Source organism: Balaenoptera musculus, chromosome 7, assembly GCF_009873245.2.
Source record: "Balaenoptera musculus isolate JJ_BM4_2016_0621 chromosome 7, mBalMus1.pri.v3, whole genome shotgun sequence".
In the NCBI taxonomy this organism is placed as follows: domain Eukaryota; kingdom Metazoa; phylum Chordata; class Mammalia; order Artiodactyla; family Balaenopteridae; genus Balaenoptera; species Balaenoptera musculus.
This window is the reverse complement of record NC_045791.1, coordinates 92,140,638-92,165,309: the sequence shown is the minus strand read 5'-3', so window position 1 is coordinate 92,165,309 and position 24,672 is coordinate 92,140,638. Positions and strand designations below refer to the sequence as shown.

The following is a 24,672-nucleotide window of genomic DNA, read 5'->3' as shown; positions in this document are numbered from 1 at the left end:
ATCAGTGCTTCCATCCAGGCCATTTAATGTGCAGGGAGGGCTCACTGTTGGCAGAAGGAAGGTTGTCCGCCTTTCCTTGAGAGTTCTGAAATGCCTCTGAAATGCCTCCTGAAATGCCTTCTGGGGGTGCTCTCTGCAGGGCATTATGCAAACTGCTACAATCAGGAGATAGTCCTTCCCTCCACCTTCCCAAACCAGATCCTGTCACTTCCCTTCTTAAAACTGTTCAAGAGCATCATGTTTACTCTTATGATAAAGTCAAAAATCTGTGCATGTTCTTCAAGCTCCCACGTGGTCTTCCCTTCTTATTTTCCCAGTCGTCTCACCCCATACTCCCTGCTCTCTGCTCCGCCCTCTCTGGTTTTCTTCCAGGTTTTCATGTTCACCATGCTTTCTTCTGTCACAGGGCCTTTGCACATGCTCTTCCCTCTGCTGGAGCATGCTTCCCTCCTCTCTTTGCCCAGTAAATTCCCAGTCAACTCATTGCTTCCTCTGGGAAGTGAAATCCCCTATCGTAGGCTCTCACATGCCATGTACCTCCCTTTCTTACTCCAGATGGATTGCTGTAGTAAAGAATTATTTGGTTGTCTGTGTTCCCTAGATGAAAAGCCCCGTGAAGGCAGAAGTCTTGTATGTTTTTGCTTACTGCTTTGTCTTCAGCACCTAGCAGGATGCCTGGCACACAGAGAATACCCAGTACATATTTGCTGAGCAAGAGCATGAATAAACTCCAAACTAAAATCCAACTCATGGCTCATCTAGGCCTATGCTACCTGGACCAACCATAGACTCATAGAATTTTGGAGTGGAAACCCACCCACACCCTAGCCTTCAACCCATCCATCAATACTGCTATTAGCATAGTGCTTTTTTCTGTTTAAAAAAACCCTGAAATCTCAGTGTCCATATACGGTCAGTAAATTATACTGTTTTTCTTACCTCTCCCCCACATCCTGTGTCCTCTCTTTGTCTGTTGAATTGGTAATCTCTAGCATGTATATTAAATGACATGCCAAGTGTTGTTGTAGAAAACAAGTGAAAAAAAGAAAAAAAAAAAAAAGGCCTGTGCCCTCTCAGCACCTGTTAGTGAGAAAATAATGTGTTGCTCAGAAAAGAATATTCTGGGGACCCGGAACACCACCTACACTCTGCATTTCCACTTTTTCTGTCTGTATCCTCATCAACCACAAAGGCCTTCCTTCCCAGCCATGCCCGCCCAGAACCCCCTCCCTGTAATGACTTCTGATCATTTAGTGTGATACAGGTTTCCTCCACATCAAAAGCACAGTGTCAGCCTCAGAAACTTGCAAAAATAGCCATCGCATGACAAGTTGGAAAGCCCAGGTTTAAATCCAGAGGCGAGAGGCTGGGGCAGCAGAAGGAGGAGGGATGGGAATGGGATGGACACGGGGTAAAGGGCATCCAAGCAACCGCTAACCCGCCGTTCTCTTCTCTGCAGTGGCAGGCCATCTCTCTGACAGTCATTGAGAAGGTTCAGATTGCGGCCGCCATCCTGGGTTCCCTCTTCCTCATCGCCAGTATCTCTTGGCTCATCTGGTCGACCTTCAGCCCCTCAGCAAAATGGCAGCGCCAAGACCTCCTCTTCCAGATCTGCTACGGGATGTATGGATTCATGGATGTGGTGTGCATAGGTGGGTCTGGGGCTGCTCTCTACCGGAAGTGGGGAGCTGCATAGTGATGCATTAGACATATCCCTCAGGGTCCCCTCTTGAAGGTCAAAGCAGAGATGGCACCAGGCTGGAGACCTGTGAGCTCAGGAGGGGCCAGTGGCTTAGATTTGAGGGGTGAGTAGGGAGTAGGAGGAGGCAGAGCAAAGGAGGAAGATCTAGGTCTTTCCCAAGCAAATCTGCCCTTCCCACGTGAAGATAAGAATAAGGAGCCTTGTCCTAAGAGTATCTGAGAAAGGTAGGTTGGTCAGTCTACCTGCCTCAAGCAAGTTGTGGAAGGCCTCTTATCTGTTGTGTGCACCACCGTTGCCAAGTCATGACAAAGGATGCCTATACATTTAATTCCGTTCTCTTCACAGCAAGATGCCCAGAAACAGCCATGATGATACCTGCTCCCTTTTTTTCCCAGGTTTCTTTAAGCCTATTAATGCCCAAGCTTTCTCTAGCCTAGTGGTTTACAAAGTGTATATAGTTCTGGGGTTCCACACACAACTTCAGGAGCCACTTTTCGGAGTGGAGAATGAAATGCTATACAGACAGGCTCTGAAACTTCACCCCTGCTTCACCCTGAGCTTCTGCACTTTCATCTGTTTATATATGTGTCTGTTCCAGGTAAGGTTTTGTTTTCAAACCTTCAGTGTTTTAGCAAAAGATTGGAAACCCACCACTGCAGTTCCTGCTTGTTCCCTTACACCATTCCCAAATGTACGTTCCCTCCTCTTCCATTATGTTAGGTTGGTTGGTGGAGGGCTCTTTGTTCTTCCCAACAGATGACTGTGGCTGTCAGCTCTGAAGTCTTCATCCAAGTGACTGAGGAGGTGGGGAATGATCCCCGTTTTCTCTGAGTGAATGAAGCATGCTTAAGCCCTGGTCATACACCCCAACCTGGACCTCTCAGGTTACCCCCTAGGCTGCAGCACTGAGAGTACCAGAGTTCCACAGTTGTCCTCGCCGCACATCAGTTTGTGTATTATGTCAAATATGCTACACTACTCTGTTTGGCAAGAAAACATCTATTAGCTAGAATTGGGCTGAGAGGGTGTTCATTTTCTTTGGGGTCCTTTAATACTGGGAATCAGAGAGGCCTGGAGAATTGCATACTGATTACAGCAGCCAGAGACCAGTGATGCTGGAACTTGTAAACTTGTCTAAGCATCTTGCTGCCTCTCCCTGCTGGCTAAACCAGAACCTCCACCCCCAAGTTCAAGAGCCTTTTAATTACGGCATGTAGGCAGTGAAAGAAACAGACCGCCCAGGCTTGGAGGCCTGTGGAAGAGAGAGGACTGTGGATGGGGAGAAATTTGACTTTGAGGCATTCTAATTTAGTTCCCTCTCCTACCAGACTCCTTTCCTACTCCTGCTGAGGCACAGGCTGTTGATGCCAAAAACCAGGTGTGTCTCCATATGGAGGTGTGTGGCTCTGGCATGGAGGGGGAAGCAGTGGAAGCCTTCCCGTAGGGGCCCTTCCAGCTGCCCTTCATTCTCCTTCAGGCAGGCTTTTGATCAGTCCCTGGTGTGCGCATCTGTGAGACATGCTTTCCTGTCACATGGTGTATGAATCAGCTTTGGCTGCAGTAACAAACAACTCTAAAGTCGCACTGCCTCACAACAAGCATTTATGTCCCATTCATGGGTCTGCAAGATGGTTTGGTTCTGCTGGGCTTGGCTGGACTTAGCTTCTGACTGTGTACTGGGTTCAGGCCTTCTCCTCATGTTGGGGCCCAGGCTAAAGGAGCAGGGAATACTGGGGTGTATTCTTCTAGCCAAGCGCAGGAGCACAGGAGTATGGGTGGAAACCCGCAGTGCTTCTCAGAGCTTCTGCTCAGTACTGGCACCCTGTCCCTTCTGCCCACAGCGCATGGGCCAACAAAGTCACCCATAAGCTCCTGCCCTGGAGGGAGCGTGGGTGAGAGAGAGGAACATAAATACCATCTCCCAGTCAGGGCTCCATAGATTTGAAAACGGAGAGAACTGGACATAGAAGAGAATTGGTCATGTGATTGACCAGTGCAACTCCCTTGTTTTGAAGTTGAGAGAACAGGGGCCAGGGAAGGGAAGTAATCTTCTCAAGATTGCTCAGCTGGGATTAGAAGCAAGGTCTCCCAACTGGCGGTCTAACGCTCTTTCCATTATCCTCGCATCAGATACCAGGAATCCCGCAGAGTCACTTATGGAGTACCGACAGATGCCACCTATGACTTTGAGCGCACCTGGGCCCACTTACAGGCGGGGCTTTCACCGCAGGCCTGCTCCCTGGGGCTCTGAGCCACCCAGCACCACTCCTCTGGCCTGCCTGGTGCTCACGGTGTCTCCCCTGGGGAGGGCTCCTCAGCACCATCTCCTCTGTCTCTTCCTGGCTCCTCTATCTACCTGCCTCCCCCCGGCCCACTTTCCTCTCTCTTCTTGTATACATGTGGCACTCAGTCACTCCATTTATGGGAGAAGCCGAGTGAGCCATATACTGAGGGTTTTCACGTTGTTGTCCTTCCTTCCAAGCTTTCAGGAAAACATCGTTTCCCAGGTGTACAGCCACACCAGGAACTCTCCATTCTGCTCTGGCAGCCAGTGACCGCGTGGAGACAGCCGTCGGATGGAAGGGGAGTGCATAGGGACCCTAATCGCTTTTGGTGCCATCCAAAAGTGGTCAGATATATTTATATTTAGACTATCTCACCTTTAAAAAGTTCAGACTGCCCTATTATTTTATTGATCCTAACTGGAGCTAATTCTGTTTCAGAAGCGTGTCCCCAGGGGCAATGATTATTCCTCCCATTTTTCAGACGGTGAAACTCTGAGACTGAAGAATTTGTCTTAGGCTAATTCAGGCAGCACGGTGGGGCTCTCAGTTCAGAGTTTTTTGTTTTTGTTTTTTTTTAGGAGATGCTGTCCCTAGGAGAAAATGCTGGGAGACAAAGTTAAAAAGGGAGTGATATGTGATGTAGTTAAGAGAGCGGGAGGTGGCAGGCAGGAGCCGGAATGCACACATTCTTGTGCTGGTTGCGATGATGATGATTTTGATGATGATGACGATGATCAAGAGTAATGATGGTGGTTGTAAGGGTGAAGTTCAAGTACGAGACACTTCTTCTCCTCTGCCATGTTCTGGTCAGTTGGCATGTGGGGGGGAACACATAGCACTGCAAAAGTGGGTGTAAAAATATCAGCTTTTCAGGGCTCTCTGGAAGGGAAAATCAGGTGGAGCCTCTTTATTTTTAGGCTCAACTAGACGTTCAGACTCACGGAACTACAAGAGAGCATGTTTGGCACCAGATCCACTTAGAGGAATGCAGGCCAGGACCCACAGCCTCCATAAGGCAGGTCCAGCTTACCTCTGCAAGCAAGTCCTCCCCACACTCCCTATCTTAGTCTAGGGCTAGTCTCTCAGCCCCCAGATGATAGTTCAGAAACAACAAGATGAGATCCACAACAGTGGGTCCCATCTTGGCCTAGTTTCCAGGGTCCCCGCAAAAGTCACACTTATTCACCAGAATCACTGGACTCAGAAAGCCCAATGCTACAGCCTCCCAGCTGTATTCATGGTAAAGCACCCACCCGTCAGGGGTCACCTCCAACTTAGGCAAGGTTATAACCCAGCTGACACTCCACCTTCGTCAGATTTTCAGGGGAAACAAACCAGAATACCAACCCAGGGTCCAGTCTGTTCCTCTAGAAGGAGAGTGTGCCATAAATTCTCTCCTACACCTCCTGCCTCCATTCATGAATCTGGACTTCTGGCCTGATTCACTGAACCGATGGGAGGCAGAGAAGCTAGAACAGGGCCAGAGACCAGGCTGGGCCAGCCAGGAGGAGGCACGATGTGGTCCTGTTACTGCACAAAGATGGAAGCCACAGAGAGCCACAGCGGGTCACCTACAGACTTTGGAGGCAGTCACCAGTTTTAAAACTCAATCATGTAGCTCACTTGCATTGGAAAAGAAGAAACTTTCCTTCCAGAAGTCCTGGGAGAGTGGAAGAAGGTGATGTGAAAAGGTGGGCAGAGGAAGAGTGGGATCCTCACCAGAGAGTGGGTGGAAGTGGAAATGAGGGAGGTGGGTGCTTTCAAGAGATGTTGGGTAAATAAAAGTGTTGACTGAAAGAATCCATATCCTTAGACCCAAGCTGCTTGGATAGATGGAGCAATTTAGTACCTGGATAGAAATTTTATCCTCGGGAGAAAGGAAAATGAGTCTAGCCCCGGGTTAACTCAAGAGGTGGAGTTGGAGTAAGAAAGGAATAAGGCTGTTTGTTAAAATAATTCTTTGAACTTTCTCTATTCTTCAGACACCTTGGTCTATTCCCTAGACTGTTAAATGGCCTCAGATAGTATAAATCTGAGTAAACATAATATAGAAGTTTAATTAATCCTTAAAAATGTATTTACCTTTTCTATCAGAGTGATGTGCTAAGGGAAGTTGGTGAGAGTGGGAGAGGCACATGAGGAGAAACTCCACTCAGCACCAACACCAGCTCAGCAGCTATTCTCTGCCATGAAGCTAAGAGGATGCAGAGTCTGGGACATGGTCAGCTGGCTGCTTGTGAAGCCACATCAGCCCCATCCATGGCTGTGACTACCTGGCTGGCCTCCAGGTCAATCAGTGAAAGCAATGACTTTCAGACAATGGTCTTTGGTTCTCACCAAAGGATTTTGCCTGAAATGGTTGCCAGGAAGGTCTGGATTCTCTGTTTGATGCAGCATGGGTCCAGGGTTGTGGACAATGTCTCCGGACTTGGTCATATCAGAGGGTTGTATATTCTGGGATACGGGCTGCCTCTACAGATTAAGCATCTCTTGGCTTACAGTCCTAACTCCCTAGACCAATCTATGCCACTGTGAAAGCCAGATGTAAGTTGCTGTAGACAGAACAAACCACCAAACGCCTGCAACAGAGAGGAACTGAGAAAGGGGCCAACAACCCTAAAAGATAAGCAGGGTAAGTGTTATCCATATTTAACAGGTGAGAATAGGTTTAAAGCAGTTGGGCTCCAGGTCACATAACTAAGCAGATGGCAGAGCTGAGGACTGGACCACGAACCTCTGGCTCCAATTCCTGGGCACTTTTTACTGCCTATTTCATCTCTGATTGCTATGTGAAATTGCAAATGCAGGGCTTGGATGAGGAGGCAGGTTGAGGGGAAATTGGTCCAGTAATACCTTGACCCATAGAGTAATGGCTGGTAACAAGAAGAAATTCAGTGAGCCCCAGCTGCTCCTGTCCCGTACTCAGGGTTTTGGAGGTTAGCCATTGTTGTACCTCCCTTTTAATCAGTGCTGTTCTGACACCAACTGAGAGGGAGGCTTGAGAAGTTGAGATGAAATTTGGGTGGTTTGTCTCCCTGTGACACTCTGGTGAAAGGTACTTGGGATGTGGGTAGCTAAATTTACTGGTTAGCATGAAATTAGGGAATCCATTCCTTCACTCAGAAATATTTATTGAAAGGGTACCTGCTCTCAAGGATCTTACACTTCACTGGGGAGGCAGACAAGGTAATTTTTTTTTTTCCCCCAGGGAGGAAATTTTTTATTCAGCATCTACTGCAGGAAGCCCTTGTACTAGATCTTTTTTTTTTTTAATCAGTCATCAATTTTATACACATCAGTGTATACATGTCAATCCCAATCGCCCAATTCAGCACACCACCATCCCCACCCCACCGCGGTTTTCCCCCCTTGGTGTCCATACGTTTGTTCTCTACAACTGTGTCTCAACTTCTGCCCTGCAAACCGGTTCATCTGTACCATTTTTCTAGGTTCCACATACATGAGTTAATATACGATATTTGTTTTTCTCTTTCTGACTTACTTCACTCTGTATGACAGTCTCTAGATCCATCCACGTCTCAACAAATGACTCAATGACAAGGTAATTATTGATGGCAATAATAAGAGCTGGGACACAGAGATGAGTGAGCACAGGAAATGACTGAATCAGAATGGGCTTGGGATGGTCAGATCCATTCATTCAGTAGCATTTGTTGGATGTCTTGTTTTGTTCCTGAAACTAGGGAATATTAACACAGAGGTGAATGAGACACAGTCCCTGCCCTCAAGGAGCTCACAGTCTACAAATAAATCACAACATAGCAGGAGTTTTACAAGATATAGAAGAAGGTAGAATAGAGCAGAGAGCAATTAACTCTCTCTTGGAGGTGTCCAAGAAGGGTTTCTAAAGGAAGGAACCCTATTCTTGAGCTAGTTTTAAAAGATATGTCAAAATTTATCCAGAAGAGTGGAGAAGAACTTTCCAGGCAGAACATGTGTAGAGACACAGAGACATGCGAGAACAAGGTGTGCTTAGGAAACTTTGGGCAGATTTATATGGCTCGGTGCAAAGAGCCAGGGTGGAGAGGTGGGTCATGGGGATGGGGAGGTTGGCAAGAACCAAACCTCACAGATCACGAATCATGTGCTAAGCAGCTCAGACTACCCTGCTGGTGATGGGGAGGGATTGATAAGATTTTATACAGAGAAGAATTATGATCAGATGTGTGTTTTAAAGAGACAGCTCTGGTAGCTGTTGGGAGGATGGATCAGAGCTGGACAGACTAGACATTGGGAGAGGCCAGCTGGAAACATGCTTGTAATAGTCTGAGCAAGAAGGAAAGAGATGCAAAACAGTGGCAATGGGGAAGAAGTGTATGGGATGACCTTGAGAAGCACATAGGTTGTGGACTTGATAGGACCGCCTGAACTCCTTCAGGCAAGTGGGAGCCCCGGGGCTCTGGCTTGAGTGGGGACCATGCGCCATTGCTGAGCATGAGAATGGGGTGGGCAATGGATGAAACAAATGGGAACCAGAGTATATCTCTTCAGCAAAGGCAGCAAAAAAAAAAAAAAAAGACCATCCTAAACCTAAAATCCAGGCAGAGAGGCAAGAGGCAGTTGCTAAGTCAAGAGTTTGCAGTAGAAGAGATGCAAGACACATGGAAGACATTATCTGCAAAGAGGAGAATGCAGGGTCAGGAAGGTGTCTCTTTGCTGGGGTAGAAAGAGGGAAAGGCTTTCTTTTAGTGCACAGGTGGTCCTCTCCTGTGACACAGAGGAAGAGGTAGAGGGCATTGAACCATTTCTGACTATGGCTGGTAACTGATGGGAAGGGGAACAGGTAAGGAAAGTAGGCAGTTGAGACAGATTTGGAAGGCAACAATTCGAGGTGTTTGAAGCTGTGGATTTTGAATAGATAACTTAGGAGGAATGTTCAGAGAGTAGATGACTAAGGACAGAGACCTGGGGAGCATTAAACACTTAAGGGATGGAAGGAGACAGAAGATGAGAAAACAGCAGGAGGGACTGAGCCACAAAACCCAGAGTGCTGGGTCTCCGAAGTGGCAGGAGTGGTGCCACATAATGGTCTGGGACTGCATATTGCTCAGTTTCTTACTAACCTTTTGACCTTAAGTGATTTGCATAACCTCTCTCTGCTTTTGTTTTCCCATCTGTGAAATGGGCGAATAATACTGTCTTCAGAGGTTTGTTGGGAGGATTGAATAAGATGGCACATGTAAAGGAGCAGACACTTATACGTATCAGTGACCAGGGTAGGAGGTACTTGGTCAGGGTAGATTTCCCTCGAGGTAGACACTCAATAAAGGTATGCCCAAACAGTTAAAACCTGAATCCAGCCACAGCCTGGAGAGCCTGACCCAGAGTCCTCCCATAATTGAGAATCTGCTATTATTTGGAGCAGTGCCTCTTCCGGAAGGTTGTGGCTCCCTCACCCGTGTCCCCTCAATGAGCAGATCTGATTACATCGAACATCCTCTTTCCACCTGCCTTCTCCTCCGTCATCTCTAATGACACTGTCTTCCCCGGCAGAGAAGTTGAAAGAGCTACCCAGGAAACAAATGGGACATTCTCTGCTCCAGTGGGTCAAGTTATTAGGATTTAACAAGAGCAAATTAATTAAGGTCTCTGGCACCAAAAACATTTTTTTTTCACTCCACAGACCCAAGAGATTGGCCACCAAGAAGTCAACTCTGCAAAAATGAGGACCTCATCCTCATCATGTTTGTTTTTCACTTGTGAGTGAAATGGGGTCAGGGTAAGGAGAGTGAGCAAGATTCTGAAATTGCTCCAAATCTTTAAAACAGTGGGCTAGGGTAATTGATGAAACTATAGAAAAGGTTTCGTTAAAACTTCCTCTGTGTGCAGTATACTGAGTAACTTTGCTATGATTTAGAGGTACCTGGTACCTGCCCTCTGAGATAAAGGGATTCAAATCCCAGTTTACAGCAAGTGGGCAGGGGGTGGGGGCAGCAGGACTGTGAAAACATTGTTTTTCAAACTTAATTTTAATTCACGTGAACAGAAAACACATATATGCCGCAAGGATTCCTTCCCTCCCTCCCCCCTTCTGGGTAGAAATGACCTCGCCTGTCAACCCTCTTCATTCCCTGATTAGGAAGCTGAAATATGGAGGAGGCAGCCTGCTGCAGCAGAAGAGACTAGGAAGCAGGAGACCTAGACCTGACGAGCAGATAAGCTACCAGCTACCTCTGTGACCTGGGGCAAGTTACTGCCTCTCTCTACAACTCAGCTGACTTACCTATAAACTGAGAGGGTTGAACCTGATAACCTACAAGGTCCTTTCAGGTCTGACATTCCAGGATTTTTGAATTACTTCCGTTGTGAGAGGTCATGACTCTCGGAGGCTGGCAATTGTGACTGCGGGGATTGCCAATACTGCTGGGCCAGGCCAAACGACCCGTAAGCATCAGCCACAAAAATGGGCCAGACGATGCTCAGTCCATGTTCTGTTACCTGCATGTGGCTTATCCAACTTTCTGGATTAACTGTTAACTCATATCCCCCCACCCCCTTCCTTAAGCACCTCCCCTCCATCCCCCTACCCCCGCTTCCTGTGCATGGTCGCCCTTCTCCACGCCTGAGCTGCTGGATGCTTGGAGGATGAAGATGACCGATTTAGAAGTAGACACGCCAAGCAAGCGCTGTCCCCCTCCAAGGAGACCCCTTGGGAGGCAGTTCAGTTATTCCAGTTATGCTGACAGGGCTCAAATATTTTAGGAACAGCTCTTAGGAACTGCCTTCAGTGCCTGCAGCGCATTTTGGGACAGATTCAGAAGTGGCAAGTCTGTCCATCGATGGTGGGTTTGTGGCTAGAAATAGCCACAATCTGGTAAATAAAGTGGATGCTCAAGCCAGCTATTATATTTTGGAGACCACGTGAAATGTGTCATTGAGCCACAACTGCTTTTCTCTGTGGCCCCTAATCTAGCACTGAAGGTATTTTAGTTAGGGTAACTCCGGTAGATAGAAAAAAAGTAAGCCCCCAAATTCAGTGTTTTAACCCAGCAGAAGTTCCTGTCAGTGGGAGGTTCTCCTCCACACAGTGATTCAGGGACCGAAGACCCTTGCATCTTGTGGCTCCACAGTTCCTTAGGCTTTTGAATCTTTTATCTCCATCTAATAGAAAATACAAGAGAGCATGGATAAGGTGCACGCGTGCGTGCGAGCGCACACCACACACACGCACACATACACTTTTCCCCTCAGTACCCATTTCTTAAATCTTGGCTTTACTCATGCTCACATTCAGTGCCAGGCACCTAGCTCCACCTGAGTGCAGAGGGCTCTCTGAGCTCAGTTTCCTGTTCTGTAAGGTGGAGGTAATATCACCTCCTTTATTGGGTTTGTGTGATAAGTTGACCATATTTGCAAAGCCCTTTTAGTGATAGGACATAGTAAGCATTCAATAAATATTGACTCTCATCACCAACACCATCATCACCATCACCATGACCTTCACCATCACCACCCAGCATGGCTGAGAAATGCAGTTCTGTTAGTATCTGTCCAGATAGTGAGAGCTCTAAGCCTCATAAAAAACCCACAGGAAAAAAAATCTACAGTATCTTAGGGCAGAGCTTCAGAAACACACTTCCAGGTATGGACCTCTCAATTACACCAATGCAAGGATATTTGGGACATGTGTAGAATCAGCTGGTTTCCAGAGCTCCTTTCAGGTCTAGCATGTTATTCATCTATAAGCAATGACTGAGGATTGGGAAGGACACTTAGGAGACAGAAGGACAGGTGCTTCTCGCTGGGAACGGGGTTGGCAATAAAGGAGGAGGAGGAGGAGATATGAGTGGGCTTTTTCTGTCCTGTAATTTCCCCCAAACAATCAATATCATGTGGCATTGAGTGTAAATGTGTGCCCAGCACAGTGTAAGCATCAGCATGCAGGATTCATTACCTCATTTAATCTCATAACTACCCTATAAGCAAGGGGATAGCAGCCCCCACTTTCTGATGAGGAAACTGAGGCTCAGAGAGAGGAATTAACTTACCTCAAGCCACAAGGCTAGTAAGTGGCAGGTACTCTGAATGTTCAATACATGTTCATCAGTGAGTTGACCCTAAATTGTGGGACCCAAAAGTCTTTGGGTCTAGGAGAGGAAGTATCCGTTTCTTCAGCTGCCTGAGCTTTTCATGTCTGTCACATCTGGAAATAGAGTATTTTTTTAAATTACCTATAGCTCTTTGATCAAAATTCGGAGCCTTCCATGAGGCAGTAGGTCCAGATAAGGACCATGTTCTAGGCAGTGCTGCTCAAGTGTGGTCCATACATCAGCATCACCTGAGAGTTTCTTAGAAATGCAAATTCTTAGTCCTCATCCCAGACCTACTGAGTCAGATTGTCTGGGGGTGGTGCCCAGGAATCTGTGTTTTCATAAACTCTCCGGTTTGAGAAGCACTGTTGTAGAGTTAGTTGTCTACAACCTTTATGCCACTTAAACTAGGATACTAGTCGGGGAAGAGGTGAGGGTGGGAAGCAGGATTTGGTGTCACTGAGGGGACCAGAGCTCTTCTCTGCATACTTCTCAGTCAGCCCTGGCCTATTAACTGCATACATCATGGGAATCTGTTTTTTGTTCCATCACATGTGCTCATAGAAACACACAATAGGTTCAGGAAATGCTAACTAAACAGAATTAAATTGTATCTCACCGCTATGGACACAGCAAGAACCAAAGGCCAAAATTCAGCAGCGGAGGATTGGGATGCCACGTCAGGGAGAACTCCCTGACAGCACTGTGGTGAGTTAGGGGCACGGCAGCTGTGCAGGCAGGACAACCTACTCACAAAGACCACCTTCCCTCCCATCCTCATGGGCCGAGCGAAGGGCCATTTCAGCTGGAGGCTCGGGGAGAGATACGATGACAAATGAAGCGTTCCGACATCCTATGGAGCCTACAGGAAGAGGGCCCCTGAAAGATGGAGAGACGTGAGAAAGAGGAAGGCAGCAGTTCTTCTAGAACTGTACCAGTGAATACAGCCCAGGGTTGGGCACCTTGTTAGGTGGTTACTAGATAAATTAAATAGAAAACCCCAGAAAGGGACTCAATCAAAATGTGTTGAATTTCTGCTATTGCCATGCACTCTAATTTTCTATTTTGTTTTTCTACTACTTCTCTGCCTCCATTCACCAATAGCCTTCTTTCCTCCTATTCTAACTTTAGTGTCTCTTTCTCTCTATCCATTTTCCCATTCATCTTCTTTCTCTCCCATCTCTTCAACTTTGCCCACTTGACCTGTCCCTATCAAATGAGCCCCGCCCATCATCCCTCATTAAAAAAAATTCTGCTGCTCAAGGAATCGATAAGTAATCTGCAGAGCAAGAAGCAGAGAGAGGGCTCGGGAGTGGATGCGGATGAGGTAGTTTGTGCTTTTCCAACTTTGGCAAACAAGCATTATCTACAAAAACAGGTGCACCTCCCTTCCCTTCAGCCATCTATCCATTAAAATGGTTTAATTATTTCCTGAACACTAGACAGATAATGAGGAGGTAGCATTCAGACCGAAAATTTAAGCCACCCTCTTCAATCAGCGTAAAATTGTCTGATTAAGAAGCTAATTAAGAATCAAGTGTAGTGACTCTTATTGGAAAGAGTGAGTTTGGGGCTTCAAAAACTCCTGATCCCCCCCCCCAAAAGGCCCCTATGTCCTCCATCATCACCAGGGCTTCATTAAGCTCCCAATACCATATTAGCTGCCCAAGCCTCAACCATATCTGACCCCTGGCCTCGAGGAGCATACAATCTAGGGGAAAGAGCATAGCAGTGTTCGAACAAGGCTTGTGAAATAAATGAACAAGTGAGCACTGAAGTACCAAGGGTGCACAGGCATGTATTCAAAAGGTTGAAGGAAGCGATGAGAGTTGGCACATTGGGAGAGGGTGAGAAAGTGGGCAGAGAGGAAGTCTCCTTGTCCAGAACCAGGCAGGAGATCAAGGGGTCCACAGGTGGTCCAAAGGAGATTTATGAACCCACTAAAATCATAAAGACAGTTCATGTGTCTGGGTTTTTTTCCAGGAATATGGTCCTTAGCTTTCATCAGATCCTCAAAGGGACACATGATCCAAAGGATTAGGAACAACTGGGCTACAGGGAGACTGTCTCTCCTTCAGTGAACCCTCGAAGACCTGTTGTACAAAGTACAATTTTAGGAGCTGTTGGAGTCCTGGAGGAAAGAGTAGCAGTGGGTGGCTGTCTTGTCTCCTAGAATCACAGCGTGTTGGAGGTTGAAAAGGCTTTAAGATGTTCCCATCCAGTCTCTTTGCTTGACGTGGAGTTGGCTGGAGTGACTCATTGCTGTTTGCTCCTATGAATCAGCTCTTCCTCACAGGGGACACACCAGCTGCCCCTAGATTTACAGGGCTGCAAGAGAATCCCACTGTACCTCATCCCCAGTCATCTCACTCACTGTTGAGTCCAGCCTCTCAAACCATCTTCACCATATGGACAATCATCCCTTTCCTATTTTTCTCATCCCTTTACTGGCCCTTTCTTCCCAGCCCTTCCACATGCCCTCTGGACCTCATGGTCCACCACTGGCAACCTCTCCTCCGAGTCTTCCTTTCCTCATCCTTTAATTGAAATAAAGGTGTCTCCTGAGGACATTGTTTCTTGCATGGCTGTCTTAAGTAGTGGCTGCTTTGTCTCCAGTACACTGTACCCTGGGGGCCTGGAGCTGGGGCCGTGTCCTCCTTGCTCCCCATTACCATCTCCAAACTGCCTCTCTTCCTTTATCTTCCAGAAGCCCCAGCCCCTTTGAAGTGAATGTACATCACCAGCCCTTTTCCCTTCTGGATGCTGCTGGCTGCTGACTGCCTGCTCACTGCTCACATCCCCTGTGCACCTGGCTCACACACTCCCTCCCACCACACCTGCCTCAGCATCTCTGTAGATCAGTGGTCCTTGGAAGAGGTGTTACCATCACCTAGGGGGCTTTTTGCAAATGTATGAGGTTTTTGGTTTGTTTTCTAAAGTGGTTGTGCCCCAGCATTTATATTGAAATTTATATTATCGTGTTATAAAATGACTTCCCCTTTGTTTTTCTTTACATAATCTGTTAGGGCATTATATTAGTTAAAAAAAGAAACCATAGTAGCTTGGATTATTTTGTAAGTTCCATTTCAGAACAGAAAAGGGGATATTAAAATATATTTGTTATAATTTGTTATAAAAAGGGGGCATTTGGTCTGACGGAACTGAGGATGACTGATGCAGATAATCCATCCAACTCCCTGCCTTCCTCATTATTCCGAAGAACTTTCCCTCCAGCCCACCTCAGCCCCATTCAAGTGGTCACTCCCTAGTGCTCATCACCACCAAGAACCACATCCCTTCAAAATCTGGATTTAAACACCCCACTCTCTGATCATCACCCCCTATCCTTGTAGTTCACCAACGCTGGCAATTCTCCAAATTCATAGAAACCTCTTGGCATTGACCCTATCACTTTCCACTTTTCCATTTTCATGATTCCTTATCCCTTTGTGTTCTTACTTCCCTCCTTCCCGGTCTAGACTCCATGGGCCAACGTGATAAACACCCCCTTTGCAAACATCCATAATTCTCATGTCCCACTCTCTCTCCTGCCATACTTACCTGGAAAGACAGTCTATGCTAATTAAAACCACCCAACCAATAACTAGACCCACTTTAAATTGTGGCCACAAATCTCAAATAGGTGCTCAACACTGTCAGATAATTCTACCACCTCTCCCTTGTAAATTCATCCTCTCACTCTGCAAGATAATTATTTTCCACCTTCTCTTCTCCCCACAAATCTTCAACACTTCCTCTCTTACCCCTTCCCACCTTAGCTGATGACTTCATGGAAGAAAAAGATGCACTTGGATGAGAACTACCTGATTTTCCCACTATTGCCTCTTTCCTCCTACCTCCTCTGTGCCCACCAAGCTAATTTCATCCTCATCCTCATTTCACTTGAGCTGACCTCTCAACAGCATTTCAAGGGGTTATCACACGCTCCTTCATGAAACATGTCCTTCTCTAGACTTCTGGGTCTCCACACTTGTTTGTCTTACTTCTACACCATTTATTGCTCCTTCAGAACCTCCTTTCCTGGCTCTGCCTCCACCAAACCTCCATATTACCAGAAGCTTCAGGGCTCTGTCATGGGCCCTCTTCTTTTGTCCGTCTACCTCTTCTCCCAGGAGATCTGGGCCATTCCTAAGGCTTCAGATTCCACCTCTACACTGATGACCTCCATCACCAGGCAAGACCTCTTCCTAAGCTTCAGACTCATATGTCCAACTGCCTACCTAGCCCTTCTATTGAGATTCCTATCAGGTGTCTTAAATTTACCATAACCAAAATAGAACTATTAATGAATGTAGTAGGCTGAATAATGGTCCCCCAAGACACCCAGGTCCTAATCCCTGTTAATGTTACCTTATATGACAAAGGGGACTTTTCAGATGTGACTAATCTAAGAATCTTGTAACAGGTAGAGTTTCGTGGATTATTCAGGTGGACCCAATGTAATCAATGTGTTCTCATAAGAGAAAGGCAGAGGGAGACTCAATGACAGGAGAGGAGTAGGAGATGTGACATCAGAAGAACAGGGCAGAGTGATGCAAGGAAGTGGCAAGGAACACAGGCAACTTCTAAAAGCTGAAAAAAGGCAAGGAAATAGATTCTCCCCTCAAAGCCACCAGAAAAAAAACAGCCCTGATGACACTTTCACTTTAGCCCAGTGACATTGATTTTTAGACTTCTGATCTTCAGAACTGCAGGAGAATACATCTGTGTAGTTTCAAGCCACTGAATATGTGACGATCTGTTACAGCAACAATTGGAAACTAATACAGTGGCTGCCACCACCACACAGATCCACACCCCTGACCCTCATGCCCACCACACCTCAGTCAATGACACCAATACTCATCTAACTGCTGAGGCCAGAAGCTTCAGAGTTGTCCAGAGTTTTCTCTTGATTCACCTCACCTGCCAACAAGTCTGTCAGCTCTGCCCCCAACATACATCCTGACTCCAGTGGCCTCTCACTTCCTCCGCCGCTACACCTTAGTCTAAGCGGCCATCATTGCCGAGTTGCATCACTACATCACTTTCTCGGTCTTCGGCATCTACTCTTGTCCCTCTTCAGTCTATTGTTTCACAGGAGCCAGGATGGCCTTTCTGAAGGGTATATCAGACCACATCGTCCTCCTATTACAGCCCTTCAATGGCTTCCCCTTATACTCAAGATAGAATATAAGTCCCTTGCCATGGCCTATAAGGCCTTACCATAGACTGGCCTCTGACCCCCATCTCCCTGCACTGCCCCACTCATTCACTCATTCCCTGCGCCCTGGCCACACTGACCTCCTTTCTGAGCCGGGTGCCTTGCATTCCCACTTCCTGGCCTTTGTGCCTGCAGTTCTTACCACTAACGTGCTCTCTCTCCAGACTTTGCGTGGATCCCTCCTTCCCATCATTTAAGTCTCAACTCAAGGGAGTTCCCTGGTGGTCCGGTGGTTAGGGCTCGGCGCTTTCACGGCTGTGGCCCAGGTTCAATCCCTGGTCGGGGAACTAAGATCCCACAAGCTGCATGGCCCGGCCGGAAAAAAAAAGAAAAAAAAAAAAAAAGAAATTAAGTCTCAACTCAGATATCACCTCCCTCACAAGCTCTTACTACTGTCTCCATCAAACAGGACTCTCAGTGTCTGCAGGCAGTGGCTATTCCCCCCTATTTTATCTTCCTCATAGCATATGTCCGTGCCTGAAATAGTCTTATTGGTTTGTTTCCGTGTCTGTTGTGTGTCTCTCCACTAGAATGCCAGCACTCTGAGGGCAGGACCCTGCCTGTCCTGCTCACTGCGCTATCCCTAGTGCTTAGCACATAGTAGGCACACAATTAATATTTAGTTTCCTGGTTGTCTGACATAGCTCGTTTCTGACTCTACACTGCCCCTGGCCAATAGAGCCATGCCAAAGTTCTCTCCGCCAGCAATGTGTGTATATTAGTAGCACTGGGCTTGTTGTTAAATAGCCGAGAGGTAATCAGTGGAATTTCAGACATTCAGCAGGTATGGAATGACCATAGGGTTTCTTTTATGGTACCTTTGAAGACACAGGATTCAGTCAACATCTGCTAAGTGCCAGGTGCCACAGATACATGGCAGAGGGAGAAAAAGATATTTGTATTATGCCTTAATGGACAATGAATTTGGATTTTGTCAGGCCAAGGAGTAGGAGGGGTAGAGCAGAGCCAGGCAAAAGCACTGCATGTAGGTGCCCAACTATTTCATGCCCTCGGTGTGGTGGCCTTCCACATACTTCCAAAGACTCGTCGAGCCTAGAAATGTAAGGATGGGTGCCATGTGGCGCAGAGCTGAAAGGTAGGTTTGAAAAGAGCAAATCAAACCAACATAAATCTGGCTTACCCAATGCCTATACTCACTTATAAACAGAGGGAGACCGGTTTCTCCCGGCAGCGAGCTGCTATCTCTTACTCGCCTTTGTTGTTCTCTTCTCCCTGCTGCCCAGGCCTCATCATTCATGAGGGACCCTCCGTGTACCGCATCTTTAAACGGTGGCAGGCTGTCAACCAGCAGTGGAAAGTGCTGAACTATGACAAGACGAAAGACCTGGAGGATCAAAAGGCAGGAGGCAGGACCAACCCCCGGACCTCCTCGTCCACCCAGGCCAACGCGCCCCCCTCCGAAGAGGAGGCTGCGGGCACCCCTGCCCCTGAGGAAGGCCCTGCCCGGGCGGCCGGCCACCCCTCAGGCCCTCTGTCCGATCACCACTGTGCTTACACCATCCTGCACATCTTGAGTCACTTAAGACCTCATGAACAGCGGAGCCCCCAGGGTGGCAGCCGAGAGCTGGTCATGAGGGTCACGACGGTGTGAGAGGAGAGACCTGGGAGGGAGCCGTGACCACACACGCACGCACAGGAGCGAGGAGAGGAGGGGCCGGGGGGGGGCCGCCCCTGACAGGACGCCATCTGGGGAGCAGGTGTGGGGAGGCATGGAGGCACCCCAGGGGCCAGAGGGCAGGCGCGGAGGGGGGGGTGGCGCTCGAGGGGCCTGGGGGCAGGACTGGAGTTGGAGGGAGGCTGGTGCTGTGAGCGGGTTTCGTGATCTCCAGCCAGGCAATACCATTCTCCAACAAGCACGAGGAAAACCAATACAAACTCAGCAACGAAGTGCAATACATACTGAGCCTAACAAAACACAACAGCAAAGGCACCCAGAGGTGCCCCCCTGTGCAAAACACCAGGGAGAAGTGGCGGCTGGGGAGGGCGAAGCTGCGTGTCTGGTGGCGGTGGTGCCCACGTGTGCACGTGTGGGAAGAAAAAGCACTTGTAGCCCTCCTTGTTTTACCCTTGAGTTTGCTTTGGTTTCTCCCTGGGCTGTGTTCCAGGGGCAGTTGGGGGGAGGGAGAGGGATGGGTGGGAGCTGGCAGGGATGAGATTCCTAGCATTTGCGGCCCCTGGGCTCACCTGGGTGGGCAGGATTCCTGACTCAGGCCTCAGGGGCAGGGAGGGAGATGCTGGCCTGAGCCGCCAGAGGGAGGGGGGTTTCTTCCCCTTCCAAACCTTCCAAACTGGGAACTCCCAATTTCAGATGGGCTCAAAGAGGGCGTAGGTTTGGAGTAGGGTGTCTTTCTGTGCCCTTGTTACTTTATTTTATGGTGATTTGGCTCAAAGATGTTTACAGGAAACACACACACACACACACACAACAGTAGTACAGATTTCCCATGGGTATCTCGAGCACAGTCCTGCTGCCGTGGCTTCAGCCTTCAAAGCTGTCAATCCAGGAGTGATTTTCCCAATCACCCAATACCACCCATGGCCAGGACATGCTCAGGGCCACAGCCCCTCCTGGTTTGGCACCTGCTGAGACCCAGGGCCCCCCATGGCAGGGCACCTCCTGCCCACGGTCTCCCAGGAGAGCTGCTGCAGCGAATGGAAGTTGGCCGTATGTGGCCCAAGGAGTGGGGTGGAGACCAATCTAAGTATTCCTTGCTGCTCGGGACCCTCCCCCGAGGGCGGTTTGGCTAATCCCTCAGTGCTACCGGCTCCCTGGTCCCTCCCATGCAGCAAGGCGGGCCCAGGGACCCTGGCAGGGAGCACTGTCCCTTGAGCCCGCCTGCTGGTTCTGGGACCCTGCCAGGGAAGGCCACGGGGTGGTCACCTGCAGAGTTTCTTGTTGTCATTGCACAATGGTCGCATCATCCGTGGGTGTGAAAGGGACACTGTCAAGTACTTTTTTAAACTAGTTTTTAGGGTTTTTTAAAACTCTCTGTTGTTTGTATTATTCTCTTAAAAGCTTGAAAATAAAATTTCTTTCCCTACCACTAGTGTCCTTTCCCCTATGTGAGTTTTTCCTTTCTCTGTCCTGTTTTCCCTCTATGGTATAAACTGCTTTCCTTCTCTCCTGTGTCTGCTCCACCCCTAGAGTCTTCTCCCTCACAAGAAATGGTTTCTCCTTTGAGGGTACAGATGGGGCAGGGCCTGTGTGTGTGTGTGTGTGTGTGTGTGTGTGTGAACCTACAGTGAAGCCCTGGGACTCCTGGCCTCTTCTTGTCTTCCTAGCAGGTGAATTCCTTCAAGTCAAAAAGAGGACCAACTCCCCAACTTTTCCCAGGTTTCGCCCCAGGACTCCTGGAAGCAGAGACCACTAGTGCTGGGAGGAAATTTGGAGAGTTTTCTCCCCATCTGGTCATTTCAGAGAAGCTAAGAGAACCACAGGTGAGGGGCATGTTAGGACCTCATTCCCCTGACAGTTTTCCTTTGAACATCAGAAAACAGCCCCCAGAGCAGGGCCCCGAGAGGGGGCTCAGACATATCACTAGGCAGCAGGCAAGGCTTTCCCTCCCTCCAACCTGACCTGGCCCTCCTTCCTGGGGCCGGCAGTTGGTCAGGCAATGTCATCAGTGGGATGTGCACAGGCTTAGGAAGTTACTCCCCTGAGGAAGCTCACAATCCAGAGGGTCAGAAAAGACATACGATTAATGAGAGACCAAAGGACACATACAAAGAAAACGTACAAGTGAAAACCAACAAAACCATATAAGTAATTCACGTAGAGTGAAGGTATCTCTTTTTCCTTGTAGTCTAGGAATGGGCCATTCAGTTTAATTAAATATTTATGCGGGAATTCCCTGGCTGTCCAGTGGTTAGGACTCGGCACTTTCACTGCTGAGGGCCTGGGTTCAACCCATGGTCGGGGAACAAAGATCCCACAAGTCACATGGCACGGCCAAAATATATACATGTATTTATGAAAAATATAGATGTGTCCAGACATGCATTATCTATTTTCAAAAAAGTATCAGAATGCAACAAAATATGCACATCATCAAAACTATAGTGGCCATTATGTCGTCTTTCTTTGGTGATTCGCAGGGAGCTTCAGAACATTGTGGTCATGCAGGGTCATCATTCAGAATATACTGTATTGAAGAAGAGGTGGTTAATGAAAAGTTCTAATAGGATTCTGGAGTTTGTTGGATCTTCATGATGTAAGCACCAAGAGATCAAGGAGACCACATCTGTCTTGTTTACCACTATATATCCAGGACCTACAGACCTACAGTAGTGCCTGGCATACAGTAGGTGCTCAATAAATATTTTTGAGTGAATAAGACACTCCTGGAAGAGAACGGAAGGACCTTCCAGCATGCAGGAGACATGCCTCCACTTCTATCAACTTACACTCCAGTTCTCAAGGTCAATCATAGAATAGAAAAGGTCAACCTTTGACCTCTCTACCCAACAGGATGGTAAATTCACTGTGCCCTGGGGAATGGTGCTTTTGGGTACAAAAATGAGCGAGCTGGGTTTTTATATTTTATATGCATCTCTAGGGTTCGAGGTAGAAGTGCACCCTGACAACCTGAAACCACTGTCCTTTGCCAAATGTGCAAATCATCCTTCCTACCGCAAGAAAAGGCCTAGATTTCCTGTAGATTTATCCAATGCAGAGCGGTGAGAAGTAGTCCAGAGAATTCACCTGCACATCATTCCAAAGTATGGCCCCATGCATGGGACAAGATACCAGCTAACACCTAAAGCTCTTGCTATGTGCCAGGCACCCAATTAAATATTTATATGCATCGACATACTTAGTATTCCAACAACTGATGAAGTAGATACCATTATTATCTTCATTTTACAGATGTGGGCACCGAGGCAAAGAGGTTAAGTCACTAGCTCATAATCACCAGCCAGGATTCCATCCCAGGCAACCTGGCAGGACAGGTGTCCACTCTTACAGGACAACTGGCACCAAATTAAGGGAAATCTGGGACAGGACAATGCAGGGGGCTCATTATGGTAGAGATCTGCTGAAAAATTTTGGAGGTTGGAGAAATTGGGATTTAATAATTATAAACTATTTCTGTCCCCTACCAAAAAAATTGAGGGTACCTAACAATTTTTGATATTGTTCAGTTAATACACTGGTTGAATGGAAGCCGCTATAGTAGAAAGTTGGCTTTATCTGGACAGTGGGGAATTCTCAAAGGACAAATGACACAATTCAACAATATATATATATATATTTTTAATACATGGGTTTTTAAAAAAATTTTATTTATGTATTTATTTTATTTTGGGCTGTGTTGGGTCTTCATAGCTGAACGCGGGCTTTCTCTAGTTGCAGCGAGTGGGAGCTACTCTTCATTGTGGTGTGTGGGCTTCTCATTGTGGTGGCTTCTCATTGTGGTGGCTTCTCTTTGTTGCAGAGCACGGGCTCCAGGCGTGTGGGCTTCAGTAGTTGTGGCATGCGTGCTCAGTAGTTGTGGCTCTTGGGTTCTAGAGCACAGGCTCAGTAGTTGTGGCGCACGGGCTTAGTTGCTCCGCGGCATGTGGGATCTTCCCGGACCAGGGTTTGAACACGCGTCCCCTGCAGTGGCAGGCAGATTCTTAACCACTGCGCCACCAGGGAAGTTCTCAACCGTATTCTTACGGGCAAAGGGTCAGTTTCCATAAGGAATCACAGAAACCTTTTCTAGAAAAAAAAAAAGTAAAAATTATCCTATTTGGGGACTAGACTTTTGCCCCTGGTTCCAAGTGAGTGGTGTAGAATAGTGGGTTGGGGGGGGAGGTCTAAAAATAGCCCATAAAATTTAGGAGGACCCCACAGTTATTACCCCACAAGAGGCCTTGTCCCTGTGTACCAGGAGAATCAAATCTGTAACCATCTTAGAGCACAGAACCACGAAAATCATAGAACTTTTAATTATCTATGAGATAATATACTGCTGCTTTTTGTTTGTTTTGCCCCGTGAGATTCAAAGATAACAGAGAGTAGAGGCATGGTTTGGATACAACAACAACCAATTTCTAAGAGAAATGATGTGCTTTGTAAGCAGAATGCATTATATTGTGGAGGTGAGAGAGCTGGGGGCAAGATGAGAAACACATTTTGCATTATTCCTTATCACCTTTTCTCAAATTATCCTGTTAAGTAACAAGCAAACAAGGATGATTTTCACCTGTAAGGGTCTGAGTTTATAGCAGTGACGCAGTGATCCTAAAACCTCCCCCGACCCCTACATCTCCACCCACCCTTGTTGGCAGAAGGGCATGTGGGAACTGGGAAGTGCTTGGGGTGCCATAGATGATTAAGTAACGCTCCAAGATGACTCTAAGTGGTGAGGATCTGGGACTGGCTTCACTCCAGATCTGAGTCCAGGGTCTGGGCTGCATCGGGTTGGTGCCTAAGCACCCCTGTCCCACCACAGGGTCCTTCTTCATGCTGCCTCTCCCCCTCCAGCATCCTATCTCCTCCTCACCCAGCCTCTCGTGGGAATAAGAGTCCACTGGGCGAAGGCTTTCTTCCTGCCCAAGCCCCAGTCTGATGAGAACTACAGCCCTCAGTGCCCTCCTGACCCCCGACCACTGGCCACGGAGGCGAGTCCCTCATCTTTAAATGAGTGACCCATAACCATGTACCAAACACCTCCCCAGCACACTCAGTTTTGACCCAAGGGCTCAGTAGATGTTTAGGGAAGAGAAGGAGTTGTGGTTGAGGAGGGTTTAGGGAAGAAAAGAGAAGCAGGCTCACGCTGCGCCCGTGCCTTCTTAGTTTTTGAGAGAGAAAAGTCCTGAAAACAGGGCATCCTCAGTGCCCGTGGTGCTGGCTGAAGTCTGGCGTTTTGCTGTCCGCCTAAGGCCCTGCCAGCAAGGAAAGGCGCGGTACCTGGGCCAGGTGGCAGCGTGGCACGGAGCACCTCCAGGGCGTCCACGATCCTGAGGGGACCTCTCAGATGGGGAGGGGACAATCTGCTTCTGCATCTGTTACATAAAAACGTGGATGCGCAAGCTCTCCATCTGGTAGTACTGCCCTTTTCCCCAGTCACTTTGGGGAAATAATAAAAATAGCCAAACGTATAGTACTCTCTATGTGCCGAGACTCATCTCAAGCTTTTTATGTATATTAACTCGTTTAATGCCCCAAAACAACCCCACAAAGTTGGGAACTACTATTATTTTCATTTTTCTAGTGAGAACACTGAGGCACGGAGAGGTTAAACACGCTGCCCAAGGTCATGTAGCCGCATGTAGGCAGCACTAGAATTTATATCTCCGCAGTCTGGTGCCGTATGTTGGGCTGTTAACCACTACATTATACTGCCTCTCAGAAAAGTGAAAATGCATTTAAAAGGTTTATCCTGATTCAAGAGACGTTGGAGA

The 24,672-nt window shown here is 47.7% G+C and overlaps 1 protein-coding gene across 1 annotated transcript in view; it reads left to right on the top strand.

The window, feature by feature from the left end:
• MARCHF4 (membrane associated ring-CH-type finger 4) overlaps nt 1–18,907 on the top strand; it is a 99,816-nt gene extending 80,909 nt beyond the window's left edge. The window contains exons 3-4 of the mRNA XM_036858155.1: nt 1,460–1,652; nt 18,507–18,907. Of these exons, the coding sequence (XP_036714050.1) occupies nt 1,460–1,652; nt 18,507–18,874 (561 nt within the window). The 3' untranslated portion in view covers nt 18,875–18,907. The remainder of the gene's footprint in view (nt 1–1,459; nt 1,653–18,506) is intronic.
• The last annotated feature ends 5,765 nt before the right edge of the window (nt 18,908–24,672 follow it).